Source organism: Hirundo rustica, chromosome 1, assembly GCF_015227805.2.
Source record: "Hirundo rustica isolate bHirRus1 chromosome 1, bHirRus1.pri.v3, whole genome shotgun sequence".
Classification (NCBI taxonomy): domain Eukaryota; kingdom Metazoa; phylum Chordata; class Aves; order Passeriformes; family Hirundinidae; genus Hirundo; species Hirundo rustica.
The window spans coordinates 49,728,293-49,749,237 of NC_053450.1; the positions used below are offsets into that span (position 1 = coordinate 49,728,293).

The 20,945-nt window shown below is 41.8% G+C and overlaps 1 protein-coding gene across 1 annotated transcript in view; it reads left to right on the forward strand.

Annotated features, from left to right (window-relative positions):
- Window positions 1-20,546, forward strand: part of EMILIN2 (elastin microfibril interfacer 2) — a 31,751-nt gene extending 11,205 nt beyond the window's left edge. Inside the window, exons 3-8 of the mRNA XM_040068283.2 lie at window positions 2,925-3,100; window positions 4,890-6,821; window positions 12,412-12,744; window positions 13,325-13,363; window positions 19,390-19,527; window positions 20,125-20,546. Coding sequence (XP_039924217.1) covers window positions 2,925-3,100; window positions 4,890-6,821; window positions 12,412-12,744; window positions 13,325-13,363; window positions 19,390-19,527; window positions 20,125-20,462 — 2,956 coding nt within the window. The 3' untranslated portion in view covers window positions 20,463-20,546. The remainder of the gene's footprint in view (window positions 1-2,924; window positions 3,101-4,889; window positions 6,822-12,411; window positions 12,745-13,324; window positions 13,364-19,389; window positions 19,528-20,124) is intronic.
- The last annotated feature ends 399 nt before the right edge of the window (window positions 20,547-20,945 follow it).

Sequence of the window (20,945 nt, forward strand, 5' to 3'; positions counted from 1 at the left end):
CATCTGAAAGTGTCTGTATTGATGAATATGACTGCAGAGAAGGTGTTCAAAGAGAAAATTGTCAGAAATATGATGGAAAATCCTTGTTCTGTAATTTGAGCAAAGAAGTGCATAATTTGCATATGAGTAGTATTAAGTATTGCAGTAATGCAGTATTCATTTTATAAAATTAGTTTCAGCTATATTCTTAAAACTTTGTTGGGAAAAAAGAGAGATTTTGGCATTTGAAAATAACCAAAATACTGTATTTTTCAGGAAGGGGTTTGGCCCTGGAAGTAAAACGAGGAACACACACAAAGTTAGGAGCAGTTAAGTGTTTTATGGAAATCATACAGAAGTATGTCCAACCATTTCCGGCATGGGAAAACTGTTCTAGAAGTTCAAAGTTTGCATTTCAGTAATGTGCTGGTTGTGAGAGAGGTTGTAATGACTCTCAAAACCACTTCAAAACATTAAAGCATCTAGCTAATCCTGTTGCTCCTGACTCTGGCAGCTAGCTGGAAGGAAAGGATTCAAATCCAAATTATCTACACAAGATATTGTTTAATGCTTTAGATAAGGGAGAAAGAAAAGGAAGTTCCTGGGTGGCCGGGATATTGTTCTTCCCAGTGGTGCCCTTTACATTGCACTCCACTATTTAATTTTTAAAGCACTTGACCATAGGGATTTCTGTACTTTGTAAACAGGATTCAGCAGATGTTTAAGTGAAAACTGCAGGAGAAATGATGAGCTGAAGTGCAGCCTACAGCTGTTTCATATATGGTGTTCAGAAGGTATGAAAGGATTGGAAACCCGCTCTGAGTTTACGTGCTCCAAGTCAGGGTCTGAAGAGCTGACAGCCACAGCAAACCACTGCAGTTATGAGCAGCTCATAGACAGAGATACAGCACAGCCTGACCCTGCCTTCCTATGCTGATCCACAGGAGAATGGAATCCAGGCAGGCTTATTGGGGTTAACTACTTTGGCCCAGAAATAGGTGGAAAAGCTATGATTGTCTCTAGTGAAAGTGGCTTTTCCCCCTTAAATGAGAAGTCATAGACAAAGCAATAATGCAAAACTACAGTGAGTATTTCCCAAGTGCAGAAATTAGACTATATTATATATATATAATATATATATATAATATATATATTATATAAGCATTGGGAAGGATGCTTTCGGAAAATAAACAAATTCATAATTAGTAGTTAATATTTTAAGCACACCACCACAAGTTTGTTAACCAGTTTACCAAAAAGGGACAACAAATGGCTGTCAGATGGGGGACATTATATTAAAATTATGGATCTGAAATATGCTGAATAAAAAAGTATCAGAATTATTTCAGCAACTATTCACACTCATGGCAGGAGAGGCTTGGAAGGGTAACAGTAAGCTAACTCCCACTCTGTGACTTTCAAGAGGAAGTGTTTCACAGTCTGTGTAAGATTTACTTCTTTCCATTTGGTAGCTGATGACTGCTTTGTGTGGGGTTTTTTTTTTTGGTTTTTTGTTTGTTTGTTTGTTTTGTTTTGTTTTTGTTTTTTTGGTGGGTGGTTGGGGTTTTTTGTTTTGTTTTTGTTTTGTTTTTGTTTTGTTTTGTTTTGTTTTTTACTAGTAAGGAATTTTGCATAATAATACATGGACATGTTCAATATGAAATAAGTGATTTTTATGTGATAGGATGGCTGCTTCTGGTGCTGTTCTGTACTGTGTTCTCTGTCCCAGGATAGACTCCCTTTGCGCTCAGCCAGGCTATGGCTGAAATCTGTTAGAGCTCCTGTAGACAGATTCATTTGCTGCTGTCCTGCATTTATTCTGCTGGTACGACTGTTTACAGACACCTCAGCTGGGAAATGAGCCTGTCATTCATTAGTGGATGCAAACTATTCTAACCTGAAATAATCTTAAGGAAAAAAGATCTGAAAAAGCCTTAGGGAAATTAGTAGCATGATGCTAGTTTAGCTGAGAGAAAGGAATTCATGTGAGAAATTGGATGACTTTTTTGTTTCTATGTGTTCCAAGAATGCCAGTTTATAGAGCTCAGGTGGCAAATCCCTGTTTTACTCATTCTCCTCATCTCTCAATCCAAAATGAGCTGTATCCTAAATTGACTTAGTTTTTATCCAATAGCATAGGCTCTGCTTCTGCTCTGGTGGGATAGCACAGTGTCTGACCACAGCTGAACATGTGGGGTGTGTTTCAAGGGAAGCTATGGAAAAAGTCTATGGCTAAAGAAAGTTGCACAACCAGAATCAGTTTGTCATTTGTTAACTTTTGAGTGGTTAATCAGGGAAGCTCAAAATTGTATGTACATAATGTGCACATAGGTTTATCTGCTGGACCCTCTTCAACTTAACTGATGAAGCAGGAAGGAGTTGATTCCTTTGTTGGTGGTAGTGTTTCACCCGATTCCTTCTTTCATGTCCTTGTCTGACTCACACTTTTAGCTTTTTGTCCTCCTCTGGAATATTCCTCTCAGCTTTGACTGTGCCATACATACGAGTTCTGAGGAGTGGTCTAAGTGAAGACTGTGGAAATACAAATGGGGCAAAGCAGGCAGAAGCATTTTTTGATGTTCAGAAAAGCCCTGGTGGGAGGGCTGCAATGAAAAGTTAGAGGAAAAACATTTTGAATGCATAGAGTAAGACAGTGGTGGTCACTGTTACTCTCAGTGGCATCTGATGAGTTGCCAGAACATTTTATCCCTCTGCTCACACATGAAAGCCCCTATTTCATGGCTCCCAATTATGACTGTAGAGTGGAGGCTGCTATAAACCCAGACACAAACATTTGTTTGTTTGATGTTTAAAGCAGAAAATGAACAATGGCTGTAAGTATTTGATTTTCATTATTAAAACGCCTGAAACCTATTTGAATTTTAACTTTAATCTAAGCAGCAGCTTAGGTTATGGATTGCTTAAAATGCTTTCTGTTTTGGCAGATACCGAACGAGTTTCAGACCTCGGTACACAGTTGCATATAAGACAGTGACAGAGCTAGAATGGAGATGTTGTCCTGGCTACAAAGGGGAGGACTGCAGGGAGGGACCAGCAGAAAAGCCAAACACGGCTCGTCGTCCCACAACGCCAGCAAAAGCTGTCATGAAGAAAGGCACAGGTAACTTTTTGTTTGAATTTTGGTATGCACAGTCATGTCTGGTTTCTTGTTTTGTCTTCTAAGGATAGGAATCGTTATGGTTTCTATTGAACTCAACTGCTGGCAGGTACAAAAGCCATGTGAAAGACACTGTGTGGTGGGAAAATAATAGCCAGGTAGTAGCAGTCCTAATGCAGAGAATTTCCGAAGAATAACAGAAGAATGGGCTGTAGAACACTGAATGGAAATGCCAGCTGGCTACTCATGGTTCCAGAAAATCTTTGGGTTATGGGTTTTGTAAGAATTTACAGGAGGTTTTTTTTGGTTGTGGTGGTTTTGGTTTTTTGGGGGTTTTTTTTGGTGGTTTCTCCAATGTTCAGGGAAAAAAAAAAATTACTAAAACAAAAACCCCAGATACTAATTTTAATGGTATATAAAGGTTCCTAGCAGTTTCACAATGTTTTGTTTGAGATTGTAAAGATTTTACAGATGCACGTTAGACTACGTGCCTTAATAATGAGGAATAAGGGAATAAGTATAGATAAGCTTCAACTTCTGAAAGAATATTTTAAAGAATGAATGATGCTTGTTTGTGTAAGATACTGTCTTCTGAAAGGGCAAGAAGGAATGCTGTTACTGCCATATTATGCCTTTTCTCCATTAAGAAAAAATGATAAACAGATGTTTCTTTCTGAAGGACTTTTTCCAACATAATTGGAGATTCGTGTCACATATAGCACTTAGTCAGATTTTCACATGTGTTTTCTGTGTGGTAGAATGTATTGCATGACTGAATACATGGTTTCAAACTAGTCCCATAGATTATACACCTGCTTTAAAAACAAGCTTTTAAAGTTTTTTGTTAGCCAACCTAAAATATTAATTCCAAAAGATGATAATGAAACATGGTGATATCTGTATCCATCTCCTCTCTTCTAGTCAAAATTAAAAATTACCTTTGACTTTTCCTGCAGTTTATCCTTTCTTGACCTCTAATAATGTTTGTTTTCTGGGTTTTTGTTCTGCATTTTCTACAATTGTTACACATTTTGCATGAAACTGATTATCCAGATTTGTCTATAGCTTTGTAAATTGAGGTCCAGCTAATGACAAGATTCAGATTCATTAATTGATTTATGATAGGTAAAAAGTAGATTGCAGCTAAAAGTCTTCTCTTTCTGATTTTCGTTCAGTGAGGATACATTATTTTAATCTAAGTTACGAATGTGGAAATTTTATGCTTTTGTACATGTTTTTATTGCTTACTGAAATACCTGCCAAATAATTATGTATTTGTGAAGCAAGATTGGTAACTGGAGTGTCTTGCAGAACCCCATGTCATATATGGGATGTATATTTGGACCTCAGTTCAGGAAAATACTGAAGCACAAACCCACTTCAGGCACATAAATGGCTGCCACTGAAGTTTTCATTGTGAATTCAGGGGCAAATTGTTGTTATAGGAGATACAGTGGTTCTAAGGTGATTGTGCTGTGATGTGTATGGATCTGTAATGGTCTGTTATATAAGCTGTAGCTTAGATCCATTGCTGAACAGGAGAGGTGATTGGCAGTTTCTTTGTGGCCACTGTATCTTGGCAGGAATTGGTCACTGTGCTAAAACTTTTATTTCTGTGGGTTTTGATAACGTACTAGTTATGAACAATTGACAATAAGAACAGAGAAGGCAGCAAGCACTAGGCAGTTTAAATTATTATTTCATTTAAAGAAAAGTGACGTTAACTGCAGCTGATTAAAACAGATACCACTGGGAGTATTTACATCCACATTTTGTTATTTCTGGTAAACAGATGCAGAACCAACAGAAGCACCGGAGCCTCCGCCCTATGAGAAGAGAATGCAGTTTCTTGAGGACGAATTGTTTAGACTTACACGGTCTGTGATTGAGCTTCAGTCCTCTGTGGCAGGTGTGAATGAAAACCTGAAGCTGACTGTACAAGAAGATGCTAGCAAGATGTTGGTCACTTGGCTGAACAACCTCTACGACCGCCCGGAGCCTGACAGTGCAGTTGGTGGTGAAACAGACACTATTCAGCTGCCAGGACTCCTCAGCAATAAAGATCAAAAAGACCCTTTTATTGATTTTGAAGTGGAAGATATAAAAGCTGAGCTAGCTGAGGTCAAAGAAGCCTTGAAGATGAGGAATGATGAGCTGGAGGAACTGAATGGAAAAGTAAAAGGCTATGAAGGACAATTAAAACAACTACAGGAGGCAGCACAAGGACCTACAATAACAATGCCCCGTGACAATATATATCAGGACTATATAGACTCAAAATTTGAGTCCCTCAGGCAAGAAATAATGGAAGGATTTGAAAAGAAAATGACTGATCTGAAGAACTCCTGTGAATATAAACTAGAGGATGTTCAGCAGCAGTATGATGACAGTGAAAATAACTGTGTAGGGATAATCGACGTTATAAGAGGAAAAGAGAATGACTTGAGGGAAGAAATAAATGCTCTCCGCGCTCAGATTCCATCGAACGACTCCAGTTGTTGTAAGAAGGGTGAGGGTGACTTTTACCAGCAGATGAAAGATTTAGATAAGAAGATTGACAGAATTATGGAAGCACAGAGGGTCTTGAATGTCAGAATAGATAACGAAATCATTCGGTTGTCGACCCCAGATCTAGAAGACGTGTTTGGTGAGAGGTTGGAGGAGCTAGATGCGAGGATGAATATTACAGAACGAAATGCTGAAGAGCATTGTTTTTACGTTGAGGAGACTCTCCGCGGTACTATCGCTGCAGAGGTGGATGAACTCAGAGACTTGTTTGACCAAAAGCTGCGGTCACTGGAGGTTAGGCTAGGCGGGACTATTTTGGAGATTGCCAACACCACGGACCCGGAGGGAATGTTTGTTAATCCTGGGCCTATCTTGCCCAGCGATGCAGGATTTGCAAATGAGCAGTTTACAGCAGAGATGAATTTCGTGAAGGACAAACTGCTGTCACTTGAACAGCTCTGTGGGCAGAAATGTCAGTCTGCACCGCGAGGTACGGAGGACCTTCAGAAACAGCTAGAAAATTGTAACAACAAGTACAATCACTTGCTTTTGAAAACAGAGAATAATTCTGTTCTCCTGCAGTCTCTAAGTAGCTCTCTTAATGAGCAACTCAACTTAATTAAGGGTAACCAGCGTGACATCCAGAAAATGCAGAGAGACGTACGTGTATTCCGATACAATCTAAATGCCATTGATAAAGATATGAAAAATCTTCAAGATGGCCTGAGTAGCTGCAGGGAGCAGCTTCTGGGTGTCAATTCGACGTGCAGAAAAACACAGCGAGGTGTTTTCCGAAAAATTGATCAAATGCAGAGGACATTTGCAAATCAAACTGCTCATTCCAGTGAGAATTGTTGTGGTGAAGTGAAAGAGAGGCTAGAACAATTGAACGACCATATCTTCAATGATCTTAGCAAGTGCAAAGAAAAGACCCAAGGTGTCCAGGAGGGTGTTTCAGATGTTGAGAGCAGAGTCTCGCATGTTGAAAAAGTCTGTGGCAAGCTGGACTCTGTTTCAGACAGCTTGCAGAATATAAAAGAAGGTCTGAATAAGCACGTGAGCAGCTTATGGAACTGCATCCGTGAAATGAATGGAACTCTAGCATCTCATTCCACTGATATTTCTGGCCTCAAAAACTCTGTCCAACAGTTCCATAGTCAGGTTTCCAAAATCACCACAGACATCGAAGGCATGCTGAAATCTCAGCCTGACACAAGTAAGTTTCTTACTTTTTTTTTTTTTTTTTAACTTTGTTTGTTTGTTTTTCAACTGGCTTTCCTCTCTGAAACTCTTAGAAAAGAACTAAACAAGGGAGGAAAAACTTAATATTACACAATTCCTACTTTGTTTTTGCAGTGACTCTAATTTTGGCTCTTTGCTCCAGAACACCACAGAGTACTTTGAGTGCTTTTAAAAGTATACTCAAAAAAAAAAAAAAAAAAAAAAAAAAAAAAAAAAAAAAGAAAAAGAAAAAGAAGTCTTACATGTTTTTATGTTTTCTTCGAGCTATAATAAAGAGAGTGGAAAGCAGTGCTTTTGAAGAGTGATTTTGAAGTGAGTTTTAAGTAATAATTGTCTGTGTTATTCAAGTTCATTTGATTTGATTTTTTTGTTTTGTTTTATTTTGTTGTTGAAGTTTATTCTGTATTCCTCAGGGAAAATTGAAAAGCAAATGGAGAAAACTGAAGTCAAATGAATTCAAATTTATGATAAGAAAGATTTCCTCTAAGTTGTGTTCTTAGCATGAGTTAGTGATTATAATTCAGCACCAACTCTTTGATCTAGAAGTTTCACAAATGAGCTCTGGCATATCTTGGCATGGCAGTACTTGGCTTCTTAGCTCTCCCAGAAGCTTGCATTCCCACAAGGTCGTTGGCAGTACTTGGCACATTCCAGCTGGCAGTGCTTTAGCACCTCAGCCCGTTCTGTTAATAGTCCAACATGTTGGTGCATATCTACCTCCACTTTGTTTAAATTTTGCATTAGACCGCATTCCCTTTGGCTCAGAATGCTGGGAAATGGGAACCTCAGCATGTTGGTGGGCCTTGACATGAAAACATTGAGAGGCCTTGCCAAATGCCACTCCGTTTCTTCTGTGGTTCTTGCTCCAAATTTCAGCAATGGGTTGTTTTTCTGCGAGCTGAAGTTTACAAAAGGAAGCTGAGTTCCTGTTTTCCTGTTAGCATGACGCAAAATCATAGGAATTGGAGGCTGTTTGGGAACTGCACTCTTCAGTTGGTTGATGCTTCTGGTTTTAATTCTGTGCACGTGTGAGATAAATAAGAGTCCAATTTTTGTGACTGGCCTAACATTTGAAGAGATGCTGAGGGAAGAGCCTGTGTGCTGTTGCAGCTGATGGTGGTAGGGAGAGATCAGATGCGAGACTCTTGGGTGACGTTTCTTAAATGGACAAGTTGTGCCTCATGAAGGGAAGAATGTCCTTCTCACCCCAAGGCAGAGACCTGAAAACCTGTGATAGATGTGTTTATTTTGTTTGATTGTTTGAAACCAAATGTTTAGCAGTACGTGACACAAAAATCCTTCTGAGGTGAGAAGCTTTTGTGTGAAATTAAAAAAAAAAAAAGTTTCTTTAAAGGAGGAAGTGAAGAGGGGCTGTAAATTTCAGATAATTCTTTTGCTGTAGTTTTGACTTAAATTCAACAGGGTCAGGACCTTTATCTCTCAATCTTGTGAAAACTCCCTGTCTCCATTAAAATGGAACATGATGTATCTGCGTATCCTGTTTCTCATCCATCTTGCCCAAAATTAACTAGCACTGGGGGCCAGCATTGGAGAAAGGTCCAAGATACATACAAGTTGTAATCTTTCTTCTGCTAGTTGAAGCAGGGGTTCAAGTGACCTCATGGGTTGCATTTATCAGCCCCTGTCGCAATGTATTAAAGTGTTAAAAGGCCTCTGCACACCTGGGTTTCCATAAAATAAGATCTTTTCAGGGCAGACCCCTCCATCCACCACTGGGTGTTAAAAGGCTGTGGAAGGACGCTGCTGCTGGGTCTGGGGTGCAGGCACTCTGAGCATCCCTTGCTGCTCTGGGGTGCCTCTGGCCTCTAAAGGATTTATGAAGGACACACTGCAGTTCCCAAATGTTTCCAATTACAATAACACTGTCTGGCACAACAGCCTAAGTAAGTTTTGATGGCAGGAGTTGCAGAAAGATTTTGGCAGAAGAGCCTTTTTTGGAAGTGATTTTGGGAACCGTGTTACGTGAGTTGGGGTATGGCTTTAACTGTTTTTACATCTGCGATCTGCAGCATTGTCTCCCATACCAACATTATTTGACAAGAAGACCTGGACTTGGATTAGTGGAGAGTTTCTTATGCACAATTTGCCAGCATATCGTAGCATTCAAATGATGTCATTTGACTTCAGAGGGGCCGAAACAGAAACAAGTTGTCACTAATAAAGTTGTTGAGGGCAGTGAGGCAAGGATGCATTGCAAGAAATAAAACATAAAATCTTACCAAGCAGTGTAAGCCCAGCAAAGTCAAATGACCCTCATCTTAAAAATATGGCTGTATTTTCTTCCATATTTTTTATTCAGGGGTTTCAGATGCCTCAATCCAAACTAACAAGCCAACTTAGCAAGTGACTGTGCATCAGATATGAACCCAGAGACTAGAAATGTATTTAATTTGTTGCAATTCCTGGCAAAGGTAGTGAAATGTCCTGCAGCACACAAAGCAGTGGTGACAGCAGGCAGTGGTCTGCTCTAAGCATTTAGGGAACCATGCACGATGTGCTCTCCAAGGTAAAATGATCCAGCACCTTTCCATCCACATTAAATGGCACCTTCCCCCAGCTCCATGTCTCATAGTCTAAGTTGTTCTCATTGCACTCTGTTCCTCTCTGTGGGTATGTTTGCTCTTCACATGGCATGAAACTGAAAGCCATGTTAAAGTTGGTGGTCTCTTTTAACATACCACCCTTTTATGTGTGTGTATATATATCCATTAAGTTTTCCAGGAATCAAAAGTGTGGTCTTGCAGCCAGATACCGTGCTGGGCATGCAGTTTTCTTTGGTTAGTTATTTGACCTGATCTGCAATTCCTGTGGTAGTTGTGTGTTTTGAAACCAACAGCAAAATTTTGTGGCCTAAGAAACCAAAATGTGCCCTGCATTACAGAATGGATAAAATGCAATATAAAAATTTTAATGCGGTAGTGTGAATAGTCCCTTAGTCAGTTCCTCTGGGCTCCCTGTGAGCTTTGTGCACAATGCTGCTTTCTAACAGAATTGTAAAATCCCCTCGGTGTCTATAGCAAAATTCAAATGAGGTCTTTTTGGCTTCTTGTGCGAGCGGTCACAAGTTCCTAGTTAGCTAGTTAGCTAACTCTAGTTAGCTTTATGCACTTTGTTTCTGTGTGTTTTGAGGGCTGAGGAGAGCCTGAGAAGATGCTGGTATGGGATGTGGTAACAACACCGTCACTCACAACAGTGATGACAAGCAGAGCAGCAAGGTTGCTGCTGCTGAGAACAGTGCTACTGTTCCTAGCTGTGTAATGATCTCAGCTCTATTCTTTGCCTTCCCAGATAGATGGGAAGATGATGGGAAGATTCTGTTCATGGTCTGCTCAGTCAGCAAAGTTAAAGCAGATCTCTATTCACATGTATCTCATTAATTCCTCTTGAAGCTGAGCTTTAGAGGAGTGATTCTGGATTTAGTGTTATGGAGATGGGACATTTCTGAATATTGCAGTAATGATGTTGCATTCAATGAATCAGTTTGCTCAGGATATGGGATTTCAGCAGTTTGTTATTTAAAGGTCTAGAAAAGCAAGAAGAGAAATGTATTTATTTTCCCAGTGTCACCCCAAATAATTGTCTTAATGAAGCTTAGCATAATTGACTCAAAAAATGGCAAGTACAGGCATCCCAAAGTAAAGTACCTTGCCAGTTTGATTTTCAATGAGGTTAATTTCAAGATTTTAGTTGAAGGACTAAATCAATGCGTCTGCAGACAGAAATTGTCTTACAAAGTCAGTAATTCTGTTAAATTCACTTTGACACTTTCAGGATTTTTAAAAAAATCTTTATGAGATTTTCTTTTTAGTTTTAAGGTTTTTATGAAAAGTTTTAGTTTTAATCTGTATAAAGCAAACATTTCACTATTTAGGCCTCTGTCTTGTGAACAGAGCTACTGAGTGACTAGCCCAGCTTTGTGGTGCATTGCTTGTATGAGTTTCAATTCTCCTGGTGGTTAAAAGTCAGCCAGCAAAGTTCAGGGAGGTTTTTTCTAGCAGCCATATCTAGCAAATGAATGCAGGTGGTGTGAGACTATGACTTCAGACAGCCTCCCAGTATTCCTGAAGGCTTATGTAGGCTTTTAAAGCTTTTATGAGACTGAAAACAAGAAATGAGATTCACAAGGGTAAAGTGCAGGTGTTGAGTAGTCACAAAACAGATGTGGGTTGCCAGTGACACTGTCTGGACCCCAGCCATGTGTTGGGGACAATACCTGCACAACTTTGCTGTAAGCCCTTCCCCAAAGGTGCAGAACAAGGCTCTCCTGGGGTCCCCAGACACACAGCAGAGCCAGGGGAAGCCTCACACCACATCTGCTTCTCAGCACAGCCACATGGCTTAGCCCTAGCCGCTGGTGAATTTTCCTAGGCTGATTTTGGACTGTACTGAGTAGAAGTGCTTCATTGTGAGCCCCACTCAGAGATGTGGTTTCTATTGAGGACCTTGGCAAGCGTCTCTGGTGTGTGACAAGTTGTTATCTGATAAATTTGCAACGGGATGTTTGCCTGTTGCCACAGAAATTTACATCCACCCCTGCACCTAAAGACGTGTTTTGGTCTCAAGATGCAACCCATGCTGAAGTATAATTTAGTATGAAATTCTGTTTATTGTGTGTAAAAGTTGTCACTGCTAAAATCTACACATTTGTAAAGTTCTGTTCTTAGTGTAAATGTAATTCAGCTTTACTCTTGGGAGGGCTTTGCATCGTTAAGTGCCATCTAGGACTTCATTTGTATAATAATAATAAACCAGAATTCCTGTAGAGAGCTTAGAACTTGACCAGATACACAAATGGAACCATGTCAGCGCTGTTCAACCCTGTTGTCATATGGGTTGGCTGCCTCAGTGGAAAAGTTCTTTAATGGTATCTCTTCTATTTAAACAATAAAGATTCTTCTGGTAGGTATATATCCTTGAGTTCTGCCTTCATTGTCAGAAAATACTAGTAATGGAAGTACTTGGACATTTAAGTTCGTTGCTTGTTAAAGTAAGGGAAAAAACCTCTTAAGTTCATTTACTGATTTTTTTTTGCTGTGGATAATTTTGTTTATGGTCATGCTAAAGGGACAGCCTTGTGCTAAGAGTTGTGTGAGTACAGTCAAAAGCAAGAGCAGTGGGTGTGAGGGGTTGAGGAGAACTGTGAAATGAAAAGAGAGAGGAGCACGCTCTGGAATGAAGGTACCGGTGGGAATAAGTGCGATACTCAGCCTGCTTGGTGTAGAAAGGCCAAGCTGGCGTAGCAATTGAATGAATCTTCACAGGTTATTTAGTTGCTGCTTGTCCCATCGCCAGGCTGTCTTCATTCCTCTGCCTGTGTCACAGAGGCTGTAAAGAGTGGAGTCCACACAGGCTGTAAAGAGTGGAGTCTGTAGTACTTCAGGAGTGGAACAGCATTTAGCCAGTGCAGTCTTGGGTCTGAGGTAACGAGTGACCTCCAAGTCCTGTTTTATTTTGAAGTATGTATTACGCAAAACTATGCAAATTAGTGTTCTATTTTAGGCAAATGATTTTGTATTTTTCCTCCTCTTTTCACCCTGTCGAAGGACGACCGGAAGTACCGCAGCAGCCGTTGCCGCCGAGGCCGCCCGTGCAGCCCCAGCCTGGCATTTCCCTGCTGCCGTCCAGGCCCCGGCTGCAACCCCCACGACAGAGGATCCCCCTCCTGCCGCCACAGCTGAGACCGGCTCCACGCCCAGCTCTGCCGGGGTCAGCAGCTGTGCCGCTCCTGCCTGGAACAACCGGCATCATCTTGGAGACCGGGGAGGCCGGGCCTCCGGGCGCAGTTCGGATGTCTGGGAGAGGGCGTCTTAGAAGTGCGGACGGTCAGGCCGGCCAGAGTACCATGCCCATTGCCGAGGGGTATGCTGGAGCACCAGGTGAGGGAACCACACCGGGAGCGCGTCACTCCTGACTGAGTGCAGTGGACGTGTCGCGTCTCGCTGCAGAGGTGACGCTGAGACCTGCTGCGCTTCACCAGCCCCGTTCTGGCCTTTCGTGGACACCCACTGAGGCTGCCGCTGCTGGAATGGGTTTACGGCAGAGATGATTTGTGAATGGGCCTCTGCAGCCTCCAGCTGGCTGCAGAAGTAGGGGAAACACATTCGGTGCCAGTTTTGCCGCCTTTCCAAGGAGACACAAAACATGAGGTCAACAGAGATGATGTAAAAATCCCTGGTAACTACAGCAGTCTTTGCCATTAGGGAAAGTTAATTTTTTTTTTTTTCTTTCCATAGTGCTTGCAGTAGATTTAGTACATTGAAGTAATAAGTTGGTTCTCTTTGCCATGACCACCCCAGTTTAGTAATAATTGAGCATTTCATAGGAGACACTATTTAATAGCTGTTTTGTTAGGTTGCTGTTCAGTAACCAGGGATGCTTTTTAGAGGACTGCAGTGATATTTTGTCATAATGTACTGTGCTGTGTACTGAGTCATACATACTACTTTTTCTTTGTAGGATATCCAAAGCCATCTCGTTCTACCACGGATTCACAAGGTAAGGCAGCGTTTCCTAGAAATTTTTCACATGGGTTCTTAACGTTTATTTCAGTCCCTGGAAGATCATGGCTGAGAGAAAAAAAATGTTGATTTTTAGTATTTAAGTTCAGCATTGAGGAAAATCTGACCAAGTTCTGTAAGACCTAAGCATTAAAACATAATTTGTATCTTTTGAAAATATGGAGGTGGGGAGAGGAGTTAGGTTTTGAAAAATCATTTTGGGTTCTTGCTACTTACTTTTCTGTGTGGGTTTGTGTTTTGTGGTTTTGGGGTGTGTTTTTTTTTTTTTTTTTTTTTTTTTTTTTTTTTTTTTTTAATACAGAGAGTTTGTATTTTCTAGCCAATGTCAGTATGCATCTTCCTTTTTTGCCTTCTAAATGAGAAAATAAGTAGATATTTATGATGATTTTATTATTTCTTTAATATGGACATGCTGGTTGGCCTAGATAAATATGTTGATTGGGTGCTGCCAGCCCTGCAGCCTCATACTCGAGATATTATCAAACCCTGGGGAATGGTATCCTTGATCAAAGTGTTTCCACATCCTCTTCAAAAAAAGTTATTTCATCTAAATTTGTTTGAGGAAATATGGGTGATAGATGGAAGTAAAACATTCGGGCTTTATGGAATCCAAAAACCTACCGCCCCAGGACTTAGTTTGATGGCCATAACAAAATCACAAATCCACTTCATGAAGAATGGTCTGGGGACTGACAAAAAAAGAACTGTAAAGAGTTCATGCTCTCATTGTGATATTTATATCCGCTAATTAAAATTCCATCACAGCCTTAAAGCAATCTTTTTACATTTGAGGATCGTGGTAGTAAGAACAGGCAGCAATAGATGAGGTTTCTGGAGGAGGATAAGAAGTAAAGAAACGTTCATTTATCTTGATGCCAGCAAAGCCAATATAGTTGTCTAGATTTCTGTGATAAATGGATTTCCTGGGGGTTTTCTTCCCATTGCAATTTACAGGTAGCAGTATTTTAATAAGTTTATGCTAAAACTGTGTGAAACAGTAGGTGGATGTCAGAAGTGTTGAAAAGGCAGGGTAAGGCTGGAGTGCACCCATCTGCTGCTTGGTGGAACACGGTGGTGGAACAGTTACTACCCTGGGATCCACAGGGAGGTGGGCTTGACAAGGAGTTCACTTTCCTGATCCGGGCCACTGAATACCTATCAAAATACAAGATATTCCTGCTGAACTGTCCTTAAAATTCCCCCAGTGTGCCTTGCAGACCTCAATGGCAGATAGCCAGAAAACAGAGAGGTAAGAATGGTAACAAAAGGTGTTAAGACTTCTGTAGAGTTGGAGCATTTACATCCAGTGTCCCTAATCTAGACTGGGTAGATTGTTGGGCTGAGGACAACTGGACAAGGTTCAACATGACCAAGTACCAGGTGCTGTTATTGGCTACAGTAAGATCCTGCAGTGCTACAGGCTGGGGGCAGAGTGGCTGGAAAGCTGCCCTGAGGAAAAGGACCTTGGGTGCTGGTTAACAATGGCTGAACATGAGCCAATGTGTGCCCAGGTGGCCAAGAAGGCCAATCCTGGCCTCTGTCACAAATAGTGTGGCCAGCAGGAGCAAGGAGGTCGTTCACCCCCTGTACGCGGCACTGGTGAGGCCACACCTCTAGTGCTGTGTTCAGTTCTGGGTCCCTCAGTTCAGGAAGGACCCTGAGGGGCTGGAGCGTGTCCAGAGAAGAGCAACAGAGCCAGGGAAGGGTCCGGAGCACAAGTCCTAAAAGGAGCATCTGTGGGAGTGGGGTTGTTTAGCCTGGAGAAAAGGAGGCTCAGGGGTGACCTTATTGCTCCCTACAACTCCCTGAAACAAGGCTGTAGCCAGCTGGGGGTCGGTCTCCTCTCCCAGGTAGCAGGTGACAGGACCAGAGGGCATAGCCTGAAGCTGCACCAGGGGAGGATTAGGCTGGACAGAAGGAAGAATTTCTTCCCAGAAAGAGTGATTAGACACTGGAATGAGCTGCCCAGGGAGGTGGTGGAGTCATGGTCCCTGGGAGTGTTTAAGGAAATACTGGATGTGGCACTCTGGGCCTTGGTCTGGTTGACACAGTGGTGCTTGGTCACAGCTTCGACTCGATGATCTCAGAGGTCTTTTCCAGTCCACTTGAGTCTGTGATTCTGTGATTCTAATTGTCAGTGTCTTATGAAGAGAGAGCATTCTGGGACAGAATTCAGCAGTTCACAGTGAAGTGGAAATTAACAACTGGTGAAGGGAAGATTTTTGGCTTATTGGAGTAGGAACTTATTGTGTAAAGAGGGCATCAAAGAATCCTTACTGTCTAATTAGTTCAGGACAACCACTTATGATGTCTTTGGCAGTCTTCATCCAGTACATTTTGTGGTACTCAAACTCAAATCTGAAAGATGACCAGACCTTCTTGTACTATAATTCCTAATATAAGAAGCTTGTACTATTAAAATGGCTTTCAGAGTACTCTCTTTCATTTCTGTTTCTGAATAGCTTCTGATACATAAAAGCACTGCTCAGGAAGAAGTTGAGGGCTCCAGTTCTGTCTCTTGGGACTTAAGTAGCCCCCTTTCATGCTTTTCTTGAATGCTGAGGCATGATCTGCATGTTTTCCGTACCAGAGCATTTCTTGATTTTTTTTTAATTTTTTTTTTTTATTTTATTTTTTTTTTTTTTTTAATTCTTTAGCTTTGTATAAGGAACAGTATGTAAGTGCTGAAGCAATATTCTCTTGCTCCAGTGTGACAGTATGGAGTTGTAAGAGCAGACAGATGTTACTAACAGACTCAGGAGAAAAGTATGTGTGTCTTCATAACACTGAGTTATCATCCACATCAAGAATCACTGTGAGTTAGCAGAGCAGCTTCATTGAGCACTGGCTCATGGAAATCACATCAGTGCTGTGCTGCATGGCCAACTGTAGGCAGGAGGAATGTTTCTGAAAATGAGATGTAAAGGTCAACCTGGAGAGTTAAAAAAAAAAAAAAAGTAGGCAGGGAGGTGATAAATTGCTTGTATTTTTGTTCCATTTGTTCTAACTGAAATTACACTCTTTGTCCTCATTTAGATTTAGGAGTATTGACCATTTGTAAGAGGAAATCTGACAAATCCTTCTTACTTCTGCTATACCCAAGGGAATCTTAGGTGCCTACTGACAAATGAATTACATACTTACACTCTCTCATCTGTGTTGGTTCTTGAAGATTCCTCATTCCAGTTGCTGAGCAGTTGTCAGCAGCACCATCACACTTATTTTTTCCTCCTTTCATCTTGATAGCAAATGCGTATGCTGTGTGCTGGGTTTTTTTGCTTAACGATTTTCTTTTCTTTTCTTTCCTTCTGGCCCTTGAGCTCTGTGGGAGGCATGAACTGTGCTTGGAAGTCAAAAGAGGTGGAAAACCAGAAACACAACTAGCAGATGGGTGGAAGTAGATGTAACCTAACAAGGGCCACCCATGCATCTTTGCTTTTTTGACTCTCCAGAATGCATTACAGTAGCTTAGATTGCCAGGAACAGACTTACCTACTCCTGCTTACGTGTGTGTGTAAAATCTCAAGTGAAAACTTCTTGAATATGTCTGAAACCAAAAGAGCTTTTTCCTTCCCGAAAACGGGAAGTAAAGCTGTGTCAGAGGTTGAATCTTTTGTGAAACTTTTTGTCTGCCTAACAGTTTCTTCATCAGAGCTGTGCCTGTGGTTCTCGACTTCTAAATGTTTTAAAATTATTTTTCTGATGTGTGTACTTCAACAATATTGACTGCTTAAATGAAACTAGTGTCCAAGCCCGGACCTTCCTTCGAGAAGCGAAACTTTGATCTTTGCACGAAGAAAAGTGTTTGCAAGAGGGGACATGCAAGAGAAGGTGGTGCAGCCCTCTGCAAAGTTCTGCAAAAGCACTGCAGAGCTGTTGGTAGGAATTGTGAAGGCTTCAAACAGGCACAACTCCAGCTAGAGGGTGGAAAGAGAGCACAGACACACTGCATCTTTACTGCGTCTCCTTACATCGACCCCTGAACTAATCTACAGGATATTTAGACAGGTTTAAGATTTCTCCTTTGAATAGATACATATGGTGTGCTAAACTAGGCTGCAGATCTGAAGCAATTTCATCAGCATAACAACAAGTACTTATTTCTAATAATTATTTTAGCAATTAGTGAAGGAAAATCTTGAAGGAAGCCGTGGAGAGCCAGGACAGGAGTGACTCTCTTATCAGATGACACCAACCCAAAGAGGACTGTAGCTGCTCCAGAGCTGGCAGTGTTTCTGGGCAGGCAACACATGGTTTGTTCCATTTGTGCAGTGTGACTGCAGTGGATAGGAACCTTTTGAGGGACCCAGCAATCTGAGGTGTGTTTTCAGTTAATTTGAGTCTCAAGGTAAGCTGAGGGTAGCTTTCTGTGTAAGTAGCATTGTGTTAAGGTGGTGGAGCTTTACAAGAAGCTATTTAAGTAAGTAGACGTCCTACAATTAATTCTGGTCCTTTCAAATAACCTCATCTTAGCTTGCAGGAGGACCTGCAGGCATACTGGCAGGTAGGAGTAATGAAAAAGGGCTTCTGTCTATCTTCTGAGCTTGAGACAAAATGCTGAATAAGAAGATTTCCAAAGATATGTGAGGCAGCTGGTTACCAGGCCCTGAGGGAAATCAATGTAGTTATCTGCCAATTCTGAAGTTGCAGGCATGTCTTCCCCTTTGCCTTCTCCTACTCACTCCCCTCCATGCTGAGTTACTCAGAACAACAGTGGATAGCAGAACATTTGTATATCCGCATTTTAGATTAAGTTATGTGACTTTTTAAACTTCAATTTTAAGCAATATCTTCTGAATTAGACTGGGTTTTAGGAAAAGTGTTTTTACCCAGAGGGTGGTCAGGCACTGCAATGGGTTCCCCAGGGAAGCTGGTCACAGCATCAGCCTGACAGAGTTCAAGAAGTGTTTGGACAATGCTCTTGGGCACAAGCTGTGATTGTTGGGGTATCCTGTGCAGGGCCAGGAGTTGGACTTAGATGGTCCTTGTGGGTTCTTTTCAATTCAGGATTTGATGAATTTAGCATTTGTTGCTGATGGGCATCTCTGATTGAGAGGGAGAGGGCAAACATTAATTTTAAGGAAGGCAGAAGGAGCAGGGTGGAACTGCAGCTGTGGACAACTTTAGGGCATTTGTTGTTTAGCTACTTGCCCAGACAAAGCAGCAAGAATTGACTACTTCTAGCAGCATGTACTGCCTTAAGGAAAATCTTTAAACGGAAGGTAACTGGAATGGGACTAAGTGGCTGAGCATTGAACACTTGCTGTTAAGTCAGTCTGTTAAAAGTAAAAAATTGTCTTAATTGTCCAAATTATATTTCATCCAACTCAGTCTAACTGCAGTGTTCATCTAGTACCTGGATAGTTGCTATAAAATACCTAGGTGTCTGTTTGATCTACTGAGAAAAGAAGAAAAAAATGTAAAGTGGATTCCCCCAAAAGAGTAGTGCTGGAGAGAGACAAAAGGTTCTCTTTGCATTGGTACAGAAGGGTTATATATTCTTATAGCCATTTTTACTGTGCTTTGGCAGAAAAAGTGGGAGATCTAAGCTGTGCACAGTTTCTCAACATGACAAGGAAAGCTGGCACGAGCTATTATCTGTAGCATTGCTGTGTCCATTGTGATAGTAATGGAGAGTGGAGATGTTGAAAGGGAGCCTCTGTCCTGAAGAAGGTCTTTGGCAGAAGCATTATTGAATTGAAGGGTGGTAGGATTTCCACTGCCAGTATTTACAAGCCATGTACTGTTTCCTTAGAAGAGGAAAAAAAAAAAAAAAAACAACCGAACAAAAATTCCTGTGGCCAAGGCACAAACTTTATGGTGCTCAGTAAATTTTATGGGACCTGGGCCAGCAATACATATTCTGCTAATTCTGGCATCCTGCAATTGGCAGGATTAGTCCAAATGGACTATATGCAGGAAGAGTGGATTATAAAGCATTATAGGGAAAAGGCTGTGTCGTCATCCTGATGTGACTCTGACTCGTGTTGTTACTCTTTTCAGGACCTGCCACTGCTGCCGTGCCCTCTCTGGTGTCATTTTCTGCTGGGCTCACACAGAAGCCTTTCTCCAGTGACGTCGGTGTGGTTCACTTCAACAAAGTGCTTGTGAATGACGGAGACTATTATAACCCCAATACAGGTAACAGCCAAAGAATGCACCCACAGACATGCTAGACAGGCAGGGGCACAGGTTAGCAGTGTTCCATCTTACCTCAGGCCTTGCTGGTACATTGAACAGACGAAGTAAGTCCATCTAAACCAGACACACGGGTAAAAGCTTCCTGTGGGTGTGGACTGGCACACGCTTTCACGGCCGATTTTCCACGACTGCCCAGTAGTACTGAGGCCCAGCTCACCTCTGTCTGTCCTGCCAGCACAGCTGGTTGTGATCCTCAGCCCTCAGCCCTCCTGAGCCCAGGTAGCAGAGGTGAGGTTCCTCACTAATCCAGGAAAGGAGAGGAGAGGGAGAGGGGGAGGGAGAAGAGAGGAGAGTCCTTACATTGCCTCCCCCAGAGCTCTAACTGGGGGCTGCCCCCTTCTCCAGCCCCTGAGGTGTTAGGTGTGTCCTCACCTTCATGACTTCAATCAGTTGGTCACCCGCCCAGGCTGACCTTGTTGCAGTTCCCTGTACGAAGCAGTGCGTGACGCACGTGGCTTTGTGTTTGTCGCTGTGCTTAGGGCAGTCGGGTGTCCCCGTTTTGAGTGCCCGTGGTCAGCCAGTGTCTCTCTTCTGCAGGCATTTTCACATCGCCCTATGAGGGGCGGTACCTGATCACCGCCGTGCTGGCCCCAGAGAGGGATGAGTACGTCGAAGCGGTGCTGTCCGTCTCCAACGCCAGTGTGGCTCAGCTCCACACTGCTGGGTACAGAAGGGAACTGCTGGAGTACCACAAACCCTACTCGGGGAAACAGACCTGTGGTGGTCCTGGGACGTTCCACCTTGTTCTTCACCTCAAAGCAGGAGACGAAGTAAACGTTGTTGTGACGGGAGGCAAACTGGCCTACACAGACTCTGACGAAATGTACTCCACGTTTAGTGGAGTTCTCCTTTATCCTTCCATTTCTCATGTTTAGGTTTACCTTGAACAGGGAAGAAGGGTAAGATATTCAGAAGAAATTAAGTGTAATAAAATTCAAAGCTTTAATATATTTAGTTTATATATTTGATTTGAGTGATGGGTTTATAATCTATATGGAAACATTTTCCGTGCCCTTTGTTTCCAGAGGTAGCTACAAAAGACACTTTTCTGTAGCTCAATGAACTCCTTCCCAAGCCCTTGTTTACCTGTACAAGCAGAACAGCTGTTTAAACAACAAGTATGTTCTCAATAGATACTTATCCACTGTGCTCCTGCTATTCCCTATGCAATTGCCTTTGCAATCTTTTCCCTAGTTTTTCCCTAGTGTGTCAAAGTTTACATCTTCGCTCAAGTTTACAGTTGTGGTCAGCTATTTTCATGTTTTCAGCAAAGCAGAGCCAAGAAAGTGAAATTCTAGTGGATATGGTTGATGACTTTTTATTCCTTGTATTATTTAATAATGTGCGTTGGCATAATC